The sequence below is a fragment of the Pelophylax lessonae genome (assembly GCF_965119305.1).
Source record: "Pelophylax lessonae genome assembly, chromosome: 13".
Taxonomy (NCBI): domain Eukaryota; kingdom Metazoa; phylum Chordata; class Amphibia; order Anura; family Ranidae; genus Pelophylax; species Pelophylax lessonae.
This window is the reverse complement of record NC_138780.1, coordinates 138649732-138669121: the sequence shown is the minus strand read 5'-3', so window position 1 is coordinate 138669121 and position 19390 is coordinate 138649732. Positions and strand designations below refer to the sequence as shown.

The window sequence follows — 19390 nt, the reverse complement described above, 5'->3', positions numbered from 1 at the left end:
ATTATCCAATCCTTCGGCGGCTTTCCTCTCCTCTCTTCCCCTGGCAGTAGCTCACCATACATAATTTTCCACTCGCAAAATGCGAGTGGAAAATTTGAGGGCTGCTCTACTAGATATGGGCTCGGGCATGTTCTGGATCCCACCGGCCCAATCCTGCCAGAAAGCAGACACTGCACACGTCTAATCACAGGCAGCAAGACATTTCCAGATTTGTGCAGCTGCAGACCGGGAATTGTCTCACTGCCTGTGATTAGCTGTGTGCAGTATCAGCTTCCTGGCGGGATCAGGCAGGTGGGATCCCAAACCAGCCCAAGCCCATTCCTTTATATACTGCCCTTACTCAGGCGCTTGATTTAGCTAGAAAATTGATAGAAAGGTTTTGGTTATCAACCTTATTCGGGGGGGACACCTGTAGGAATTCACCAAAAAAATGTATGAATATTTGGCAATGTTGGTTGGACACCCCAGGAAAGGCGACCAAACAGCTGGTTCTTTCTTCTAGATTGTTGCAGCTTTAATTACCAAGAGATTAAGAGTCTCCATACTGCTGCTTGGCAGGGTTCTTATCTGTATCAGAAGATTGGAATAGCTGGCAATGTCTTCTATGAATCATCAGAACAAAAAAGGTGTGTGCCATTGGTAAAATGTTTCTATACACTGATCGACTGTATTCCAAGTGTTAATTTGTTTTTTTTTTTCCCCTTTCCTTGTTCACTTCTCTTTTTCATTATGTAACTTTGAAATTTTATGTACAGGCGATTGTTGTATCAATGCCGATGTTCTCTACTAGAATGTAGTTGAAGTCATTCTACACACTCTCTACTCTGTATTACAGAAAAACTAGATGGGCTAAATTATGAAAAAAATCCTGAAAAGAGCCCAAGAAAAGAAAGTACCTACACGATCCAAGTAATGTAACTAGAAACAAATTTATTGAAAAAGATTGACATCCAAAAAGACTCACAACAGTAATGTGAATAAGGGACTACCAACACCAAACACCGTGTATAAAAATTTACAACGTTGTCACGTGATATAAGGCCGGACTCGAGAACATTAACAAGATTGCTTGATGAAATGGTTAATTACCATGTGGCTGATGCTCGGTATTCACCACCGCTGCTGAATAGCAATAGGTAATGTCAAGGGAATTACCGAGTAAGGCCATTTCGGCTTAAACAATAACAATGGCAATGAGAGTGTGTAGTAATAAAACGCAAAAACCAAAATTACTAGAAATTACAAAAAATCCCTACAGTGACCTCAATGGATCAGGGAGATGTGAGAAGACTGCTAAAATGTAGATGAGCAGAAGTAATAGATATAATTGATGTAAAAAACAAAAAAAAAACAAAACATAAATCAGCAACACATCGTAACAGGGAATTCAATTAGAGAGTGCAATTATGTTGTACACATTGTGTGCAACCTGTAGTAGATGGAATCCTTGGCCAGGGATGGATAGTGTCAGTCAGACATCAAGTCCGAAAGGTGATAGCCTGAAAGAGGACTGGAGTCCGATAGAGGTGCAGATAAGTAAGCACCGCATAAGGTTCATCAGAGCTGCCACGGCCATGGAAATCAAGTATACACGGGCCACACGTACTATGTTCGAAAACTGGGTGATCCCAGAGTGGCTCCCTGTGATCTTATTCCATGCTAGGAGCGCTGTAATGATGACATTTACTCACAGTTGAGATGTCCAGGGTTTTGACATACCCGATAGGGCGAATTGTCCAGAGCCATATCAGCACTCTCCTCTCTCCTCTCGCTAGCTTACTTCCGATCCATTAAACAGCACTTGACAAAAGGTGTCCATCTACCTCAGCCAGGTCTTTAGATTCAGGTTGCACTGACATGAGCAGCCTTCTTTGGAACAGCTCAAATCTGCTCCAGTCTCCAGTGATGTAATTAAGAGGAATGAACAGAAACTCCAAAGTAGGGAGTATGTCATAGGGTTGTATCAAGAGTCCAGGACTCCCATAAGAATAGACTGCTTACGACACACTTCGCCTGCTTGGGTGTATGCAAGCTTCTTCAGGAACAGTAGGGGGCGTCAGGGAGGTTCCATTTATGGGCACCACTGATTGGTACTCACTTCCTCCCAATAGATGGAGCACACAGGTGAACATAGGTACAATGAAAAAATCCCAACGAACCTACTTAATACATAGGCTATACGATTCAGTTACTAGATTAAATGAGGGAATTGATATCAAATGACCAATCAATTTTTCTAGAAATGATGTAGAAAATAAACCGCAAAAATAATTACAGTTTGAAAAATGATGGTTCATTTTAAACTATCTAGAAAGACCAAGGTTTAGTTCTGGGTTCAAACCCCTGGGAGTTAAAGAGCCTAACCTAAAGATACACTTCTTTTCATTTTGTTGTAATATCTTGTCAAAGTCACCCCTACACTGAGATAATTTAAGGGGAAAAAAAGCCCGTCACCTTTAAACCGTCCGTAATTCCACCATGTTTCTCCTTGAAGTGGAGAATAAGTGGGTTTTCGCTTTCTCCTTTTTTAGGGGCCTTGCTTTTAATAGCTCTAAAAGATGTTCACCAATGCAGAACCTCAGCGGTCCCTTAGTTTTACCCACGTATATATTTTTTGACATGGGCATTCGATCATATACAGTACCCTGTCAGCAGAACAGTTCATGAAGCTTCTAAGATCAAATAATCTTGTATGGTCAGCACTGGTGAACACCTTAGATTTATCGAAAAAATGGACAAACTGAACTGTGTCCACAAGGGGACATTCCCAAATTTGTAGGTAGCCCAACTACATGGGGTCTTTTGTGTAAATTCAGAGTGTACTAGCAAATCTTTCAGATTACTTGATCTATGTGCTACCATGTGTGGTTGTGATCCTACAACACCTGCTAAGGGGGGACTCAGGGTTAGCACATGCCAATGTTTTTCAAGGATGGATTTAACCATTCCCCACTGATTGCAAACTTCGTAATAAATCTTGCGGGTTCCTTGTGCAATAATGCCCCTGCTAAGTTCTTCTTTGGATTTAAGAAGAGAGTCTTATTCACGTTTAAAGGCAGCCGTCCTTGCTTTCATCAGTACACAATGGGAGTAGCCTCGATCTCAAAATCTCGCATACATGGTCCTAGATTCTTCTTTGAATTGTTCAAGCTGGGTACAGTTCCTTCTAATTCTAAGAAACTGACTGGTAGGGATCCCCTGCTTAAGAGATTTAAGATGAGGACTACTGGCATGGAGCAATGTATTAGCTGGAATTTCACAGTGGTGGAAGCTGTATATTAATTTGGTGTTTCTATCATTCGGTCCGGTCCAGCTATGATCAACTGGTCCGACAAACAACATGACAACTTGTCTAAAAATGAACGCACTGCTCTATCTGAAAATAAGAAAATGCACCTAACTTGGTTATTAAACAAAAGTGATAAGGGTGGTAATGTTGTCCTCCTAAATGACCAGGACTATGTAGCAGAGGTAATGAGACAGCTGAAAGACCAAACAACTTATTCTAAACTTTCACAAAACCCTTTCCCCAAACTTACACAATAACCTCCTGTCATCTGCTGAGGCTGGCCTACTCTCTAAAAAAACAACTTGAGTTTCTTAAAATTGAAACCTACAATACACCGACATTTTACATTATCCCCAATATTGATATAGATAAAAAAAAAAAAAAAAAACACCCTGGGAGACTGATTGTATCGGCAGTCAATGGCCCTTTCGAATCGGTAAATACCTAGATGGTCTCATTAAGGATATGGTAGTCACTTTGCCCTCATATGTACAGGACACTGGTTGCCATACACATGGGTCCAATGGCGGCCATTATTTAATGAACAGGCTGATGTTACCTGGCATTTGGCCCGTGTGTACTTGGCTTGATAGTGTGATGGGCAGTGCCTCACTAGGGAAGGGCAGTGCCTCACTAGGGAAGGGCAGTGCAGCAAGTTGGAGGCGAAAGGGGATCCAGTAAGTCATGCAACCTTAGGCCCCTATCACATGTGCACCTCTGCTAAGCGGAATGGGCTTGCTAAGCGGGTATTTCTCTGCCGATTCCCGCTAAGCAGGTTGATGACAGATCCTGTCCGCTCCGATATGCCGAGCTAACATTGACACAGTCCTGCTCTCCTCTATGGGGCAGTCGGGTGGAAATGGACTGCCTGTCAATTTCAATCCGATGGCATCTGATTCAATCCGGACAGATGGAAAGTAGGACCACCATCCGTCTGTTTTTGGCCGACAGCATCGGATAGCGGCGGTTGTCAGCGTACATCCGCCACTCCATAGAGGAGACTGGAGGGTCCGATCAGGACCGCCTGAAAAACTGACAGGTGGACCTGATCAGACAGCCCGTGTGAAAGGAGCCTTCGGCTGTAAGGCACAACAGGGAGAGAATAAAAAATAAAAAATTAATTTTAATGGGGGAAAAAAAAAAAAAAAAAGTCTCCATCTCAGCACTGCCAGTAACTGCTTGTTGCAGCACCGGCTGCCACAAGAGGGCGCCAGTTCCCCGATGAAAGCATCTCCCTACAGCAAGCCGCAGCCTCAATTACCAACTGGGGCGGCATCTTGGTCCCCACATCCGCTGGCGGGGGCCGCAGTGTAGCCCAGGCCCCTAATTCTAGTAGCCTATGCGACCTGGGGTTTGTTGAGCCCTACCCTAATGGTGTGTACTGGCTCCACTGAACAGCTTCATGATTTTATGGTGGAGCTTGGACAGATTGATAGAAACATCAGATTAACGTACAACTTCTACCACTGTGAAATTCCTTTTTTTGATCTCTTTGCTTTTATTAAAAATGGACACATTAGCACTAGGCCTTTTAGAAAGTAAACTGCGGCAAATACATTGCTCCATGCCACTAGTCACCCTCCGAAATCTCTTAAGCAGGAGATCCCTACCAGTGAGTTCCTTAGAATAGCCTATGTGCGAAGTACGGACTCCGTGCTGCTCAGCGGCGGATCGATCGGCCGATCCCCGTTGAGCAGGCGGATGACAGCTCCGTCTCCGCACTGTGTGCGGAGAGGGAGGTGTCAGAGCCCCGCTGCTCTCTATGGGGGAATCGGATGAGAACGGACTGCCTGTCCGTTCTCATCCACTGGACGGATGGAGAATAGGGTTTCCATCCGTCCGGATTTCACGGACAGCATCGGATGCGGATGGCAGCGGGTGTCAGCAGACATGTCACCGCTGACATCCGGTGCCCCATAGGGATGCATGGAGGATCCGATCAGGTCCGCCTAAAAAAACTGACAGGCGGATCTGATCGGATCACCCGTGTGAAAGGACCCTTAGGGTTTTTTTAGTTGATTAACTATGTTCACCTGTGTGCGCCATCTATTGGGAGGAAGGGGGTACCAATCAGTGGTGCCCATAAATAGAACCTCCCTGGCGCCCCCTACTGTTCCTGAAGAAGCTTGCATACACACAAGCAGCCGAAATGTGTGGTAAGCAGTCAATTCTTAGGGGGTCCTGGACCCTATGACATATTCCCTACTCGGAGATGCGAGGAGTTTCTGTTAATTCATTTTAATTACACCACTGGAGACTGGAGCAGATTTGAGCTGTTCCAAAGAAAGCTGCTCACATCAGTGCAACCTGAATCTATACACCTGACTGAGGTAGATGGACACCTGTGTCGAATGCTGTTAAATGGATCGGAAGTAAGCTGACTGGAGACGAGAGAGAGGAGAGTGCTGATATCGCTCTAGACAATTCTCCCTATCGGGTATGTCAAAACCCTGGACATCTCAACTGTGAATAACCATCATCATATTCCATGCTAGGAGCACTGTAAAGATCCCGGGGAGCCAGTCTGGGATCACCCAGTATTCGGGCATGGTACATGTGGCCCGTGTATACTCGATTTCCATAGCCGTGACGGCTCTGATAAACCTTAAGCGTTTCTGATTGAGTTCCGTGTTAAAATATGTGTTGCTGCTTGACTTTTTTTTTTTTTTTACATCAATTATATCTATTACTGCTGCTCATCTACATTTCGCAGCAGTCATCACATATCTCCCTGATCCACTGAGGTCACTGTAGGAATTTATTGCAATTTCTGGTCATTTGGTTTTTGTGTTGTATTACTACACACTGTCTCATTGCCATTGCTATGGTTTAAGCCAAATTGGCACTACTCTATAAGTCCCTTGACATTACCTATTGCTATTCAGCAGCGGTGGTGAATACCAAGCATCAGCCACACGGCAATTAACCATTTCATCAAGCAATCTTGTTAATGGTCTAGAGTCCAGCCTTTTATCACATGTGACAACGTTGGAAATTTTTATACACGGTGTGTTTGGTGGTGGTAGTCCCTTAGTCACATTACTGTTGTGAGTCTTTGAATGTCAATCTCTTTAAAAAAAAAAATAATTTCTAGTTACATTACTTGGATCGTGTAGGTACCTTCTTTTCTTGGGCTCTTTTCAGGATTTTTTTTCATAATTTAGCCCATCTACCATTTCCGTAATACAGAGTAGAGTGTGTAGAATGTCTTCAACTACATTCTAGTAGAGAACATTGGCATCGATACAAAAATCGTCTGTACATAAAATTTCAAAGTTACATTACATATGGCGCTTTTCCACTGCATGGAACCAAATGGTTCGGCTCGCTTTTGCGCTTTTCCACTGCATGGTACGGTGTAGGATCGGTACGGTACGGTGGCGCTTTTCCACTACATGGAACCCAACAGTACGGCTCGCTTAAACAGTACCACCTCAGTTGTGGTTCCAAGAGGGCCGTACCGGAACAATATCCCACAATCCTTTGCATGCAGCCTTGACTGTTTGTCACTACTAGCCACAGATTGGTCAGAGAATCGTTGTTATCCCACCCACTTACTATTAGTGGAAAAGCAAACCGTACCAAACCGTTCAAACACTGTACCATGCAGTGGAAAACCAAACCGAGCCAAGCAGGGCCGAGTTGGTACTTGCAGTGGAAAAGTGCGATTAGATTGTGTAGGTACCTTCTTTTCTTGGGCTCTTTCCAGGATTTCCTTTATATATGCTGTTTTTTGGTACATCCATACACGTCTATGATTGACAAGTTAATGTTCTCGAATGGTGGTTCTTCTATACTTACAGAGCTCCTCACCCAAAGGTTGCTGTGCTCCATTAGTTTTATTTCTCTGGATGGGCCAATTGCCTGTGTGTAACTATGCTGCATTGTAAGTTCCTTTCTCCTTTTTTTTTTCTATCAATACAACTATTTGATTTAAAAAAAAAAAAAAATCCACATTGTAGGTCAGTATTTTCTAGCGTACGTCTATTAATCTGAATAGTCTTGAAGTTTGTAAACTTACTTTGTAAATAACCCCCACATATTTACTCTTCTTGAATTCCGTGACACCTTTATAATGCCCAGTGTGTAGGGACACTATGCCATAGAATTCACAGAGTCTGCCTTTTGAACTACAGTGGTGCTGAGAGGTTTTAAGGAGGTAGAGTCAGTACAGGAATCACTGCTTGCAGGCAACAAGGTACCATGGGGATATGTAGTCCTTAGAAGCAGAAAGTAAGAAGCAGAGCAGAAAATGCAAAGCATGCAGGGAATTCTAGAAGCAGCATCCAACATGAAATTAAATTCAAAAATCCAATATAAGCTTAAAGAGGAAGTAAACCCCCAAAATAAAAAGGAGAAAAAAAACCTGTAAAGACAAAGGCATAATGAGCTAGTATGCATCGCAAACTAGCTCATTATGAAATACTTACCTTAAAACGAAGCCCTCGCAGTGCCGCCCGCTCAGCGACAGGGCGGCCAACATGTCCGGCCACCCTGCTTCCTTGTTCGCGTCCTCCGGCCATCGGCGCGCGGGAGCCGCCATTCACGGCACTGGGCTCTGAAGGAACGGCCATCATCGGCTGCATGCACTGTAACTATCTCCTAAATGGTGCATGTTTAGGTGATATTTATAGCACCTATAGGTAAGCCTTAATATAGGCTTACCTATAGGTAAATGTAAAAAAAGTGGGTTTACAACCACTGTAATTGAAAAAAAAAAAAAAAAAATGTTTTTGTATTTCCATTTTAAATGCTAACATCATAAAATGAACATGTATGCCGTGACCATAGAATCCTTTACATTTTGTATTTGTAGTGCCCTTTTGCCTCTACTGTGTACAAAGTACTGACGCTTTGCCATCTCACTTTCCTGCCAATGGGACCCTGCTGTGTGTGTGCCACTGATGCTCATGCATATCCCAAAAAATGGGTACGTGCCCGATTCAGAATGAGAAAATCCAAGTCAAAAGCACTGTCCTCTCCAATATGTGCATTAAGAGACCACAGAGTTTGACTTTTTACTGTCTGCATTAAATAATTTAAATGTTCTCTAATGGCTAGCATTAGTCAGTCACATGACCTTAAGAAGTTGCTTAAATAAGCAAGCTAAAAGTTTTCAACATACAAGTCCAGCTGAATGCGACTAACAACTACTAACTACTCCATGACTTGGATAAATGAGAACCTTCAGACATTCTCTCTAATGCATTCTAGAAACATGCAGTCAGCAACATAGATTTCTCATGAGAGAAAATGGAGGCTGTTGTGGTTCTCTCCTTTTTAGAACACTAGTTTCCTGGCTGCCATGCTCAAACTTTGGCTTCAGTGGGGGTGTAAGGCACTCAGGACGAGATTGTTGTGGGCATGTGACCTAGAAGTACTACATTCATACCTGGTTTGCTACAGCTTTCCAAATTCAAAGTATTGATGTCAAGTTCCTCAAGATCTTTCCTCACAACAGAGTGGCTGAAAAACAAAGATTTAATCAAAAAATATTTACCATAAAAACCAAGAACATAAAAATCTAAATTATTTTTCATGCTAACAACAGATGTAAACTATAACGACAACTTGAATACAAAATTGACTCAAGGGAAAAAAAAAAATCCAAAATGTTGGGAGATACATTTCATTTTTATTTATTTATTTTATTAGAGTTTTAGAGACATCTGAATATAATATTTCCGCGTTTATTTTTATTTTTTTATGAAATGCTAAGTGAGGAAATTCTCTTAGAGCTAGCCCACACCAGATGTAGTCCAGTGCCTTTTTAACCTGCATCAAAAAATGCATGCAGAGTGTTTTCAATGTATTCCAATGGCCAGTCCACACCAGTGCAGTATACAAAAGTAGAACCTGCACAACAAGCGTCCCCATTGGAAGATTTCTACTCGATTTTTGATCCTTTAACATCTCAAACTTTGGACTGTATGACCGCAAAACAATTCTTCCACGTAAAGTATTTGCAAACCGTTTACTTAGTTCTCAATGAAGTCTCTGCACTTCTGATAAATAGTTTAAAAGCCTAAACGGCAAAAGAAAGGAATTTGTTTTGGGCAGGGTGGAATATTAAAACTTCAGCGATAATCGATGGGATAGTGTTTCTATTGAAGCAATTTCTCTTCACCTCTAGGAAAGGAAGTGATGGGAAATTACCACAACCGGAACAGACACTGCAATAAATACCTGATAGATGTTCAAATTCTTCCAACGCTGTTGGAAGAAAAAAAAAAAAAAAAAAAAAAAAGAAGAACAAACGTTTCGTCTAAAGCTCCACCCAGCACCCAGGTAGCTATGATCTACAGTGATACTTTATGCTTAGCAGTGGGATAAACGAGTGCGCTCTCAGAAAGTGAAATGCTATTGAAAAGTCAAAGCAAAAATGTTAAAAAGTGTAGATGAACATCTTAAAAATGCAAATTAAACCAGGTTAACCTTAAGAGGTTTAAAAATGAATTGTTTGAATGAAAAACACATTTTGTCCTTGGAAAAGGGAACCACATGGTGGCACTATTCTATTTTGTTTTCATGGCCAGCAAGCAGAAAGCTGTTTAGCACCAATCAAATCCTGCTTTCAGTTACATAATAAACACCCGCTTCTATGAAATTTTTTTTTTTTAATCTTTTTATTAACGCTTCTATGTAATTTTTAATAACTATTTGCTCTAACATAGCATAATGCTACATGCATACAGAAGTTATTTGTTCCAAATATGATCTATGCAGTTTTAGCACCAACCTATAGTGGATCTTTGCAAAAGGAACCCATGGACCTGTTGGGGTTTCAGTTAGCAAGTAGAGAGTGAAAGATTCTCTCTCAGGAATAATACAGGTGCCTGCCACCTGGTTTTGGAAAAAATACTCATGTTACTATTCTTCAGACAGTAGACTATAGAGTAACCTGTCCATCAGATAGATGTTGGCGGTGTCAGGAGGAAAAGGGGACTCTATTGCACATTTTTTGGAGCTGCTCCAGACTTGAGGGATTTTGGAAACAAATACGGGAGATATCTCAGAAATTCATGGAATATATAATACCTGATGAACCTATTTTTTTTTTCTTTTTCATGCACCGGAGATATCAGTTAGACAATACAAACAAACATTCTATTATCCGACATTTTTTGGACGCGGCAAAAACTTGTATACCCATAAGATGGCGAGACCCCAATCCACCAACCATTAACATGTGGATGAGTAAGGTAGAGGAAATAAATAAGTTTGAAGATATGATCCTGTCGGCACAAGGGCAACATGAACGATATACAAAAATATGGGCAATGTGGAATCAGTTTGTTGTCTCAGATGAAGGGAGGGCACTTTTCACCGGTCCCTAATGACCATTGTCACACCTTTTCCCGGGCTTAGTTTTAATAAGAAAATAGAGGGAAGCAATGTCGTGAATTAAACAAGAAATGGAACATATTAAGATATGGTGCCGCCTGGAATTGGGGAGGAGATGGGCCATCTGGGGGGGGGGGGGGGGGAGGAGGAAGGAGAGGAGAGGAAGAACTCAAATACATAGGAAACGGTATTTATATAGTACCATAAGGTATAATGGACATAGTAGAAATACAAAATGGGCATTAAAGGGAACACAATGAGAAGGGGAAGGTAGAGTTGGAAGAATGGACACAAGGTGGAGTAGAACTAAGCGGAAGGGGCAAACGAGGGGATTGCCCCCCTCTCTTAAAACACATTTTTTTTTTTCTCCTTTATAAGTAGAGATGAACTAAGGCACTGAGATGGTTGGACACTGGAGGTCGGGAGATAGCACTGGGGAAAAAGGGAACAGCAAAACGGGATATGAGAGATTAGGACCCCCCTGAGGGGGTATGGGATAACACAGACAGCAGATTGTTTGCACAGAGGGGGGCACATCGGGATTGGCATGGAAGGGGAGGGTTCCCCCTCCCTCCCCCCCTCCCCTTTTTTTTTTTTTCACAAGTGGATAATTCAAGGCATTGAGATAACCTGGACACGGGTGGTAGAGAGATAGCACCGATAGCACTAATGGAATATGAGGGATCACGACCCTCCTGAGGGGATATTGGATTGACACGGATGGTAAATTGTTTGCACTGAGGGGGGCACATTGGAACAAGTATAATTTAATATATCACCTAAGTAAAATATGTCCCGAATTCCCTTCCTCCTACCCGGCCCTCCCTCTTGTTTGCCCCCTATTTTTCTCTCCCTCTCTCTAACTGTCCCTTAATGTCAGAGAAGGTTAAACTTCGCAACGAGCAGACTGATACTTAAAGTATCAAGTCTGAATACCATACCAAACTGGGAAATGATTTAGGTTCCCTGATAAGTTCCCCCCTCTAAATTATAGGAGGGGGGGAGGAGAGAGGAGGGGGAAACATTTATACTGACTTAGACTGGTTGCCTTATGGCAGTAGTGTACATGAGAGAAGGAATGGAGGAGAAGAGGTGATAACGATCCTCTGTAACATAAGCTAGAAGATAAAAGTTGAATAAAAATGGATTTTTGTAAGATCTTACCGTAAAATCCTTTTCTCTTAAGCTCATTGACAGACGTAGTCTTCTTGATTCTCAAGAGCTGGGTTATGTTGTCTCCGCAGGAGTAGGACTAGGCAGAAAGACAAAACGTTCTGGCTCCACCTTAGGGGCAGTCCCTGAGGGTATATCCTCCCTCTATCTGCTACAGGGAATCAGTTCTGTTCTAAAGCAGTACAGAGAATTTAACCCAACCCAACTCAATGATAGAGGGGCGGGAACTACGTCTGTCAATGAGCTTAAGAGAAAAGGATTTTACGGTAAGATCTTACAAAAATCCATTTTTCTCTATCGCTCATTGACAGACGTAGTCTTCTTGATTCTCAAGAGCTGGGACATCCAGAAGCAGTGCCACAAATGAGGGGTGGGATTGACAAAATCAAATCCAATCTAGAAGGCCCAACTGGTGCCAAACTAGAAGTTTTAAAGGCTCATTATAAACAAAGAATGAGACTAAAGAAAAATTTTCCAACGGAAAAAACCCTCGAGGTAGACCACTGGTCTCCTCAAATTGCGGCCTGCAAAACCTTGCGGCCAAACGAGGCATCAGACGATGCCATTACATCAACTTTATAATGTTTAGTAAAGGTATGCACCGACGACCAGGTAGCCGCCTTGCACACCTGGACCACTGACGCCTGATGGCGAAAGACCGTAGGCACAACTGGTGGAAAACGTCTGGATGGAGGCCTAAAAAATGTCTTTTTCTTAAAGAAAAAAAGTCTTGCCAGGACCAAAAGATCCCAGCAAGGAACTTAGGTCCTTACTCCTGACTAGACAGAAAAAAACTGATTCCCTGTAGCAGAGAGAGGGAGGATATACCCTCAGGGACTGCCCCTAAGGTGGAGCCAGAACGTTTTGTCTTTCTGCCTAGTCCTACTCCTGCGGAGACAACATAACCCAGCTCTTGAGAATCAAGAAGACTACGTCTGTCAATGAGCTTAAGAGAAACATCTTTTGTGGGCATGTGATATAGAGAAGGTGGTCAAGGTCTCCTATGACTAAATTGATTTCTGGGTTGGATGGATCTGTGAGCAGGACAAGGATGGTTTTGGTAGAATAAATGAGATATGACAATCTCCTATTATTCTTTTGTCCTTACTTTTTATTCAATTTTTTTTTCTCTCTCTTTTGGTTGTATTCTATATACTTTTTAAATATTTTGGAAAAATGTTTAAGAGACACGGGAGAGTACCGCTGTTTTTCACGATATGGCTTAATATAAGTTCTATAATTTTGATTATACCTGTTGAGATGGTGATTAATACACAATAGACTATGATTGAAATAATTATATGTTAATATTTGAGCCATGTGATTTGGAATGTGATGTTGGAATATCTTCTTGGTCTCTTTTATATAAATAAATAAATTTAAAAAAAAAAAAAAAAAACCTGTCCAAGTTTCTAAGCCACAAAACCACTACCTCCAAAAAGGACAAAGCCTCTTTGGCTTGCTGATCCCCCGCATTTCTAGGGACATTAAAACCATGCTCCTTTAATATCCTAAAAGGATAAGAGTTCACCTTTGTAAGAAAAACAAAAAGGAATAATAAATGCACATCTTTTTGCAAAGATGGAAAAAAAGATGCGCTTTTATCTTTTTTTTTTTTCCACTGGGAGATTGCACCTGGGATCAGCTTCTGCAGACTTTCAGTGCTGTCTACTTGTACCGAAAGGCAGTTACAATGACAGGAAGCTTTATTGAACTACCTAGACTAAAAAACTAAAACAAAAAAAAAAAAAAGATAGAAACCCCTTATGTGCTACATGGTAATAACAACAACGCTAAAGATATAGCTGCTGACAAAATGTGTCCCCACATATAAAAAATAGCTCAAAAACGCCCTGGTAGTTTACTGAGAACTACAAGTCGTCGGCTGCAAAGGCGGTTGGTACTTGTAGTTCTCCCATTGACAGAATTCTGTGAATTAAGGATGCAGCCAGGTGGGCAGAGCCCCACGCAGCCACTTTTATTTATTTTTTTCATTGCGACAGTTGATGACGGGAGGAGATCCCCGACCCGCTGTCACAATGGTGGATCAGGAGGGTGCAGGGGGGGCTGCTACAACAGTAGCAGGTTACAAAAGGTGAACTTGTCCTTTAAAGTATTTGTTTCCACTAAAGAAATTTAAGCATCACCTTTGTTGGGACTAGATCCTGAATCTTTCTTTTTGCTGACACTTAAGCCTTATGGATCAACCACGCTGCAAGAACTTCTGGGCCTAATGCCCCATACACACGTGCAGATTATCTGCAGACTTACCAAAACCATATAATATGAGGTCAAACCTAAACACTTTCAATTTGTATGCAATCCGGCAGGCCCTTGCACTACATAGAAAAGGTAAGTCTGCAGATAATCTGCACGTGTGTATGGGGCATAAGAGTGTGCACTGTCAAGGTCACATGCCTGCTCTCGTCAGTAGCATTAGGGCCCATCAGCACACTAAAGGCACAGCACATGCTTACGTCTCCGGGCCTGCCATATAAGCTGTATTGACCGTTCTCCTCCCAACTGATGACACACCGCATACACATCCCCCATTCCAAGTTGAGGCACAAACCTTAGACGTCACATGACTGTCAACATTCCTAGTGCACTAACAAAGCGCATGTATGCCACATCACTGCCAAACTATGCAAGTAAATGGTAGCTCCATAAGGCTCTGCAAGGCAGTGGAGTCACCATCAAAACACCCTAAGTGCCGGTTCACACATGTCAGACATTGCATGTGATTCACACCACACTGCTGTGCAAATCGCATGCGATGTCTGTGCGATGCGAATTCAGCCATACAAATTTTAAGCTGAATTTGCATCGCATTTGGACCAAAGTCGCACAGGACCCTTTTTTTGGTCCGCATGTGTGTTCCTGTCTGAATTGACAGTTCGCACTGCGATATGTGAACTAATCTGGGGGAGTCGTTAACTTTGTATTGACACTCCCAGCAGTTTGCATATGGCAGTGTGAACTGCCTGCAATGCAGGTACGATGCATGAATCCGCAGTGGATTTGCAGGGCTCCCGCATTGCACCAATGTGAATCGGCACTTTAAAATGCAGGCAAAACAAAAATGTGTTTTATAGCTATATCCCTTATTTTGAGGAAAAAAATCCCATTAGGGTCTGTTCCTCAAGGAGAAACTGACACTTTTCCACCAATGTGCTGGTTCTGTGCATGTTCAGGACACCAACAAGCTATTACAAATGATATACTTCTACTCACAATTTTGCATCTGCAAACGATCGCACCAAACACTGGTCTTTTTTCACAGACGTTTCATCATTACAACTAGGCGACACGACCTAAGGCAGGCAAACAAAAAGTTATGTTATTTTTCTTTAAAAATAGTTGAAATCGCTTAAAATACGTTAGTTTTGTCACAATGGAAAGACATTTGAAACCTAACTCCAATTACTGAACAAAACTTCATAGTGAAAAAAAAAGCCAGTTAATTTCTGCGGTGATCACTGGATGATAAACGTTAAATATAAACATGTCAATACAAAAAATAATATAATAGCGCTGTTCAGCTTACTGCTATGCACATACATTAAAATAATTTAAAGTACTGGATATGGAAACTATGCAAGAATCCAACTATATAGACTTAAAATATATCTAGGCCCAAAAAACTGTATATTACACACACACACACATTATATATATATATATATATATATATATATATATATATATATATATATATATATATATATATTGCAGCTTCCATCCTTGGATGTGGAGACTTTTTTTTTTTTTTTTTTTTTTTTTTAGATAGGCTAAGAAAATATACTGCATATACAGAAAAATACTCATAGATCATTCCGGATATTTTATTCAACTCTCCTAAAGGTCACCACAGCCTCTTTCTTCTGGGGATGGTGGGGAGCAGGTGGTGCTTACAGTTTTGGAGTACTGTGAGCCCAGGCAGGATGATAGAATACATATTTTGCCCCAAAGATTACCATTGGCACTGGACAAAGGAGGAAGTTGGGGACAGCAACGGAGCATGAACAGAGTAAGACTGGCACTATTTTTTTCCCCCCTAAATAGTAATGAGGTTGAATTTTTTAGAACAGATTTTAGGATAATAAGATTGGTTTCCGCAGTGGCATTAGTGTGATCCTTAACCACCTCCTTCCTAAGCCGATTCTGACACTTCGCTTCTACATGTAAAAATCAACTTTTTTTTTTTTTTTGCTAGCACATTACTTAGAACCCCCAAATATTATAATATATATATATAATTTATTTTTTATCAGATACCCTATAGAATAAAATGGTGTATATTGCAATTTTTTTTATGTCACACGGTATTTGCGCAGTGGTTCTTCAAACGCAATTTTTTTTAAAAAACAAAAACACACATTCATGAATAAAAAAAACAAAACAAATCAGTAAGGTTAGCCCAATGTTTTTGTATAATGTGAAAGATGAGGTTACGGTGGGTAAATAGATACCCAACATGTCACGCTTTAAAATTGCGCCTGCCCGTGGAATGGTGGCAAACTACGGTGCTTACAATTCTCTGACGGCGACGCTTAAATGCCTTTACAGGTTACCAGTTTAGAGTGGCAGGAGGCTTGGTGCTAGAATTATTGCTCTCACTCTGACTTTCGTGACAACACCTCCCGTGTGGTGAGATCACAGTTAACATAACCATGCGGGAGTAACTTATGCGTTCGTACTTGCACGTAAGCAAGATGGCGCTTTCAATTTTTATTTATACAAATTTTTTTTTACATTTTTTTTTGTACAAACTTTATTGCCATCACAAGGGATAAACAGTATCCCTTGTGATAGCATGGGTCGTGACAGGTCCCCTTCATGGAGAGATATGTAGTCTATTAGATCGCTTCGATCGGCTGCTTCTCTGGCCGCTGGTGGCCCAGTAAACAAAGGGGCAGAACCGGAAGTGACGAATACTAGTCGCTCCCCGTTTCCAAGGTTACACAGAGAAGGAAACAACGTCAGTTCCTCGCTCTCTGTCCCAGGCAGCCATTGCCGCTGGTTGCATCGCTCCCGGCCTTCATGATGGGACCAGAAAGCCACGGGAGAAGCAGCGGCGGGAGGGGGGACGGGACAATCTTTTCGCCACTTGCAGAAGTGATTGAGTGGCTGTTCAGCCGCTCAGATAACTTCTGCCTGAAAGGGGATCGCCAGCTGAAAATATTGGTACCAGGATCATCCTGGTTTCAATATTTTCAGCCGGCTATCCTCTTTCAGGCAGAAGTTATCTGTGGGTGCAGGCATCATCCTGGTATAACCACTGAAACCCAAGTGGGAAGTGGTTAAAGTAGAACTAAAGGCAAAACTTTTTTTTTTTTTTACGTTTTGGAAAGAGTGCAGAGGGATTAGGATGCTTAACAGTTTTAATTGCTGTGTGTGCCCCTCTTAAGGAGATTCATCCTCTCAATTTATCCTGGTTACCATTATTATTGAAAGTGAAAGTAAAAGAAAATCCCTAATTTTGGATTGTCTCCAGAAAAGTGGAGGGGACAAAGATGGCGATAACAAATCTGACCGGAGTTATAGCCCTTCCTTGCTCTATCCAAAATGAAAAAAAAAATAAAAAGAAAGAAATTTTGCCTTTGGTCTACTTTATACCACCCGGGGCTGTACAGCTGGACACACAAGTTAGAATCTGGATTATACAATCTCCTTCAGATTTAACAGCAATAACATAGGTGGAGGGGCTATCCAATTGCCTATACACTAAATTATTTGTTTAGGCAAGACCTTAGATAGCTGTCAGAAAATATTTAAATTCCGTTTTCTGAAAAATCTCTGCAAAAAGCAGAGCTTCGGGCATAAGTAATAAAACTGTGTAAGAAAGACCAGCTGTAACCATCATGAATGGAATATGAATGACACAAGAAATAGTTCAATTTCAATTTATAAAACTGTGATTGGAGCATACATCATCAGTCTGCACAAACTTTTCCAAGGAAAAAGGCCTTTACATTAAAGAGGGACTTTGAAATAAACTTTGGGTGTGGAAAGCCTTTAGTTTTATGTGGATGCTTACATTTTAAAATAACAAATAACTCTTGGGGTATTAAATGGCGAGATGTTCCCCTATAAGATATGAGTCAGGAGCCTGGACAAAACTTCAAACTGTGAGCTTCAAACTTCTGGTCTTCCACATTAATTATGCTCCTTTAACACGGGCGGTGCCGCCCGACTGAGTCAGTTTTGCTCGGCTGAGCAGGTGGATGATAGATCCGTCTCCGCTGTGTGTGCAGAAACAGAGCTGTCAGATCCCCGCTCTCCTCTATGGGAGATCGGATGAGTTCAGTTTCATCCGACCGATCTTCCATACGGATGGAAAATAGAGTTTCCATGCGTCCGGATTTCACAGACAGTATCGGATAGCAGAGGGTGTCAGCAGAGATGTCTCCGCTGACATCCGCCGCTCCACAGGGCTGCATGGAGCATCCAATCCGGTCCGCCTGAAAAACTGACAGGATTGATCGGAAAGTCCATGTGAAAGGAGCCTTACATGGCTGTGTAGTCAGCTGTTGTGTTCATCATACAGCAGCAGTTGCACAATGGAAGATCAAGCCAACCTCTGAATGGTTCACTATAAATGCAGAAGAAAACCTTGTAATCTTTACCCAGCCACATCCATCAATGACTGCAAAATTGTGAATAGGTCCTAACTGATGTAGACCACCCCCTTTAAAGTGATCATAAAGTCAATAAAAAAATTAAAAAAAAAAAAAAACAACAAACATGTTATATTTACATGCAATTTCATTGCGCAGAGTGGCACCAATCCTCCTCTTCTGAGGTCCTCCCACCAGATCTCCTCCCCTTCTTGGGTAGCACCATAGGAAGCAATTTCCTATCGTGGCACACCTGCAGGTTTGATCCTGAGCCACATGGTCTGTATCCATAGACACAGACAGCGCAGCTCATAGGATTTGACTGACAGCAGTAGGAAGCTCAGCAAAGCCTGTGAGAGTAAGAAGGGAAGACAGAGCCACTACAGTACAGACGAACACAGGGCTGAATTGAGGCCCAGGTAAGTATGAAGAGGTGATACTGATGGTTAAAAAATTACCTTAATGCATGAAGGTAAAAACACGTGGGTTTCATTGTTAGCAATAGTGCATATTTGCTCATGCACCCAACGGCAGGAAATTCAGGCACGCGGCTCAGCTCTTGCACGAGTATACACTCCCCTTTCTATTGAACTTTTGAATGTATACATGTGTGATTGGTTGTGCTGTACAGTTGTTCCTTCCCACCGTAAACCCCTTTTTCCTGACTATAAATAAACCAGGGCCCGGTGTTGAAGCAGGGACTCTGTTGACATCAATTGTGACACAGCTTGCGCTTGTTTCTCTGTCGCCGAGCGCGCTAGAATTTCTTTATACAAAAGAGCTATACATTGTACTTTTCAGTACAAGGGATTAATGGCGATTGGCGCGTATTAACATCCGCAAGTGCGCTTTTCAGCGAAGTTCTCCGTGCACCGAGCAAATTTCTATGCACCAAGCCCCATTAATTTTCACCACACAGCATATGTATACTTCTGACGTAACCAACTAAAGCACCAAGTTTCCT

General features: G+C 41.9%; 1 protein-coding gene across 1 annotated transcript in view; it reads right to left on the bottom strand.

The window, feature by feature from the left end:
* ARID4A (AT-rich interaction domain 4A) overlaps positions 1–19390 on the bottom strand; it is a 135812-nt gene that overhangs the window by 79465 nt on the left and 36957 nt on the right. Inside the window, exons 9-10 of the mRNA XM_082275233.1 lie at positions 15041–15120; positions 8682–8755 (exon numbers count right to left, since the gene is read on the bottom strand). Of these exons, the coding sequence (XP_082131359.1) occupies positions 8682–8755; positions 15041–15120 (154 nt within the window). The remainder of the gene's footprint in view (positions 1–8681; positions 8756–15040; positions 15121–19390) is intronic.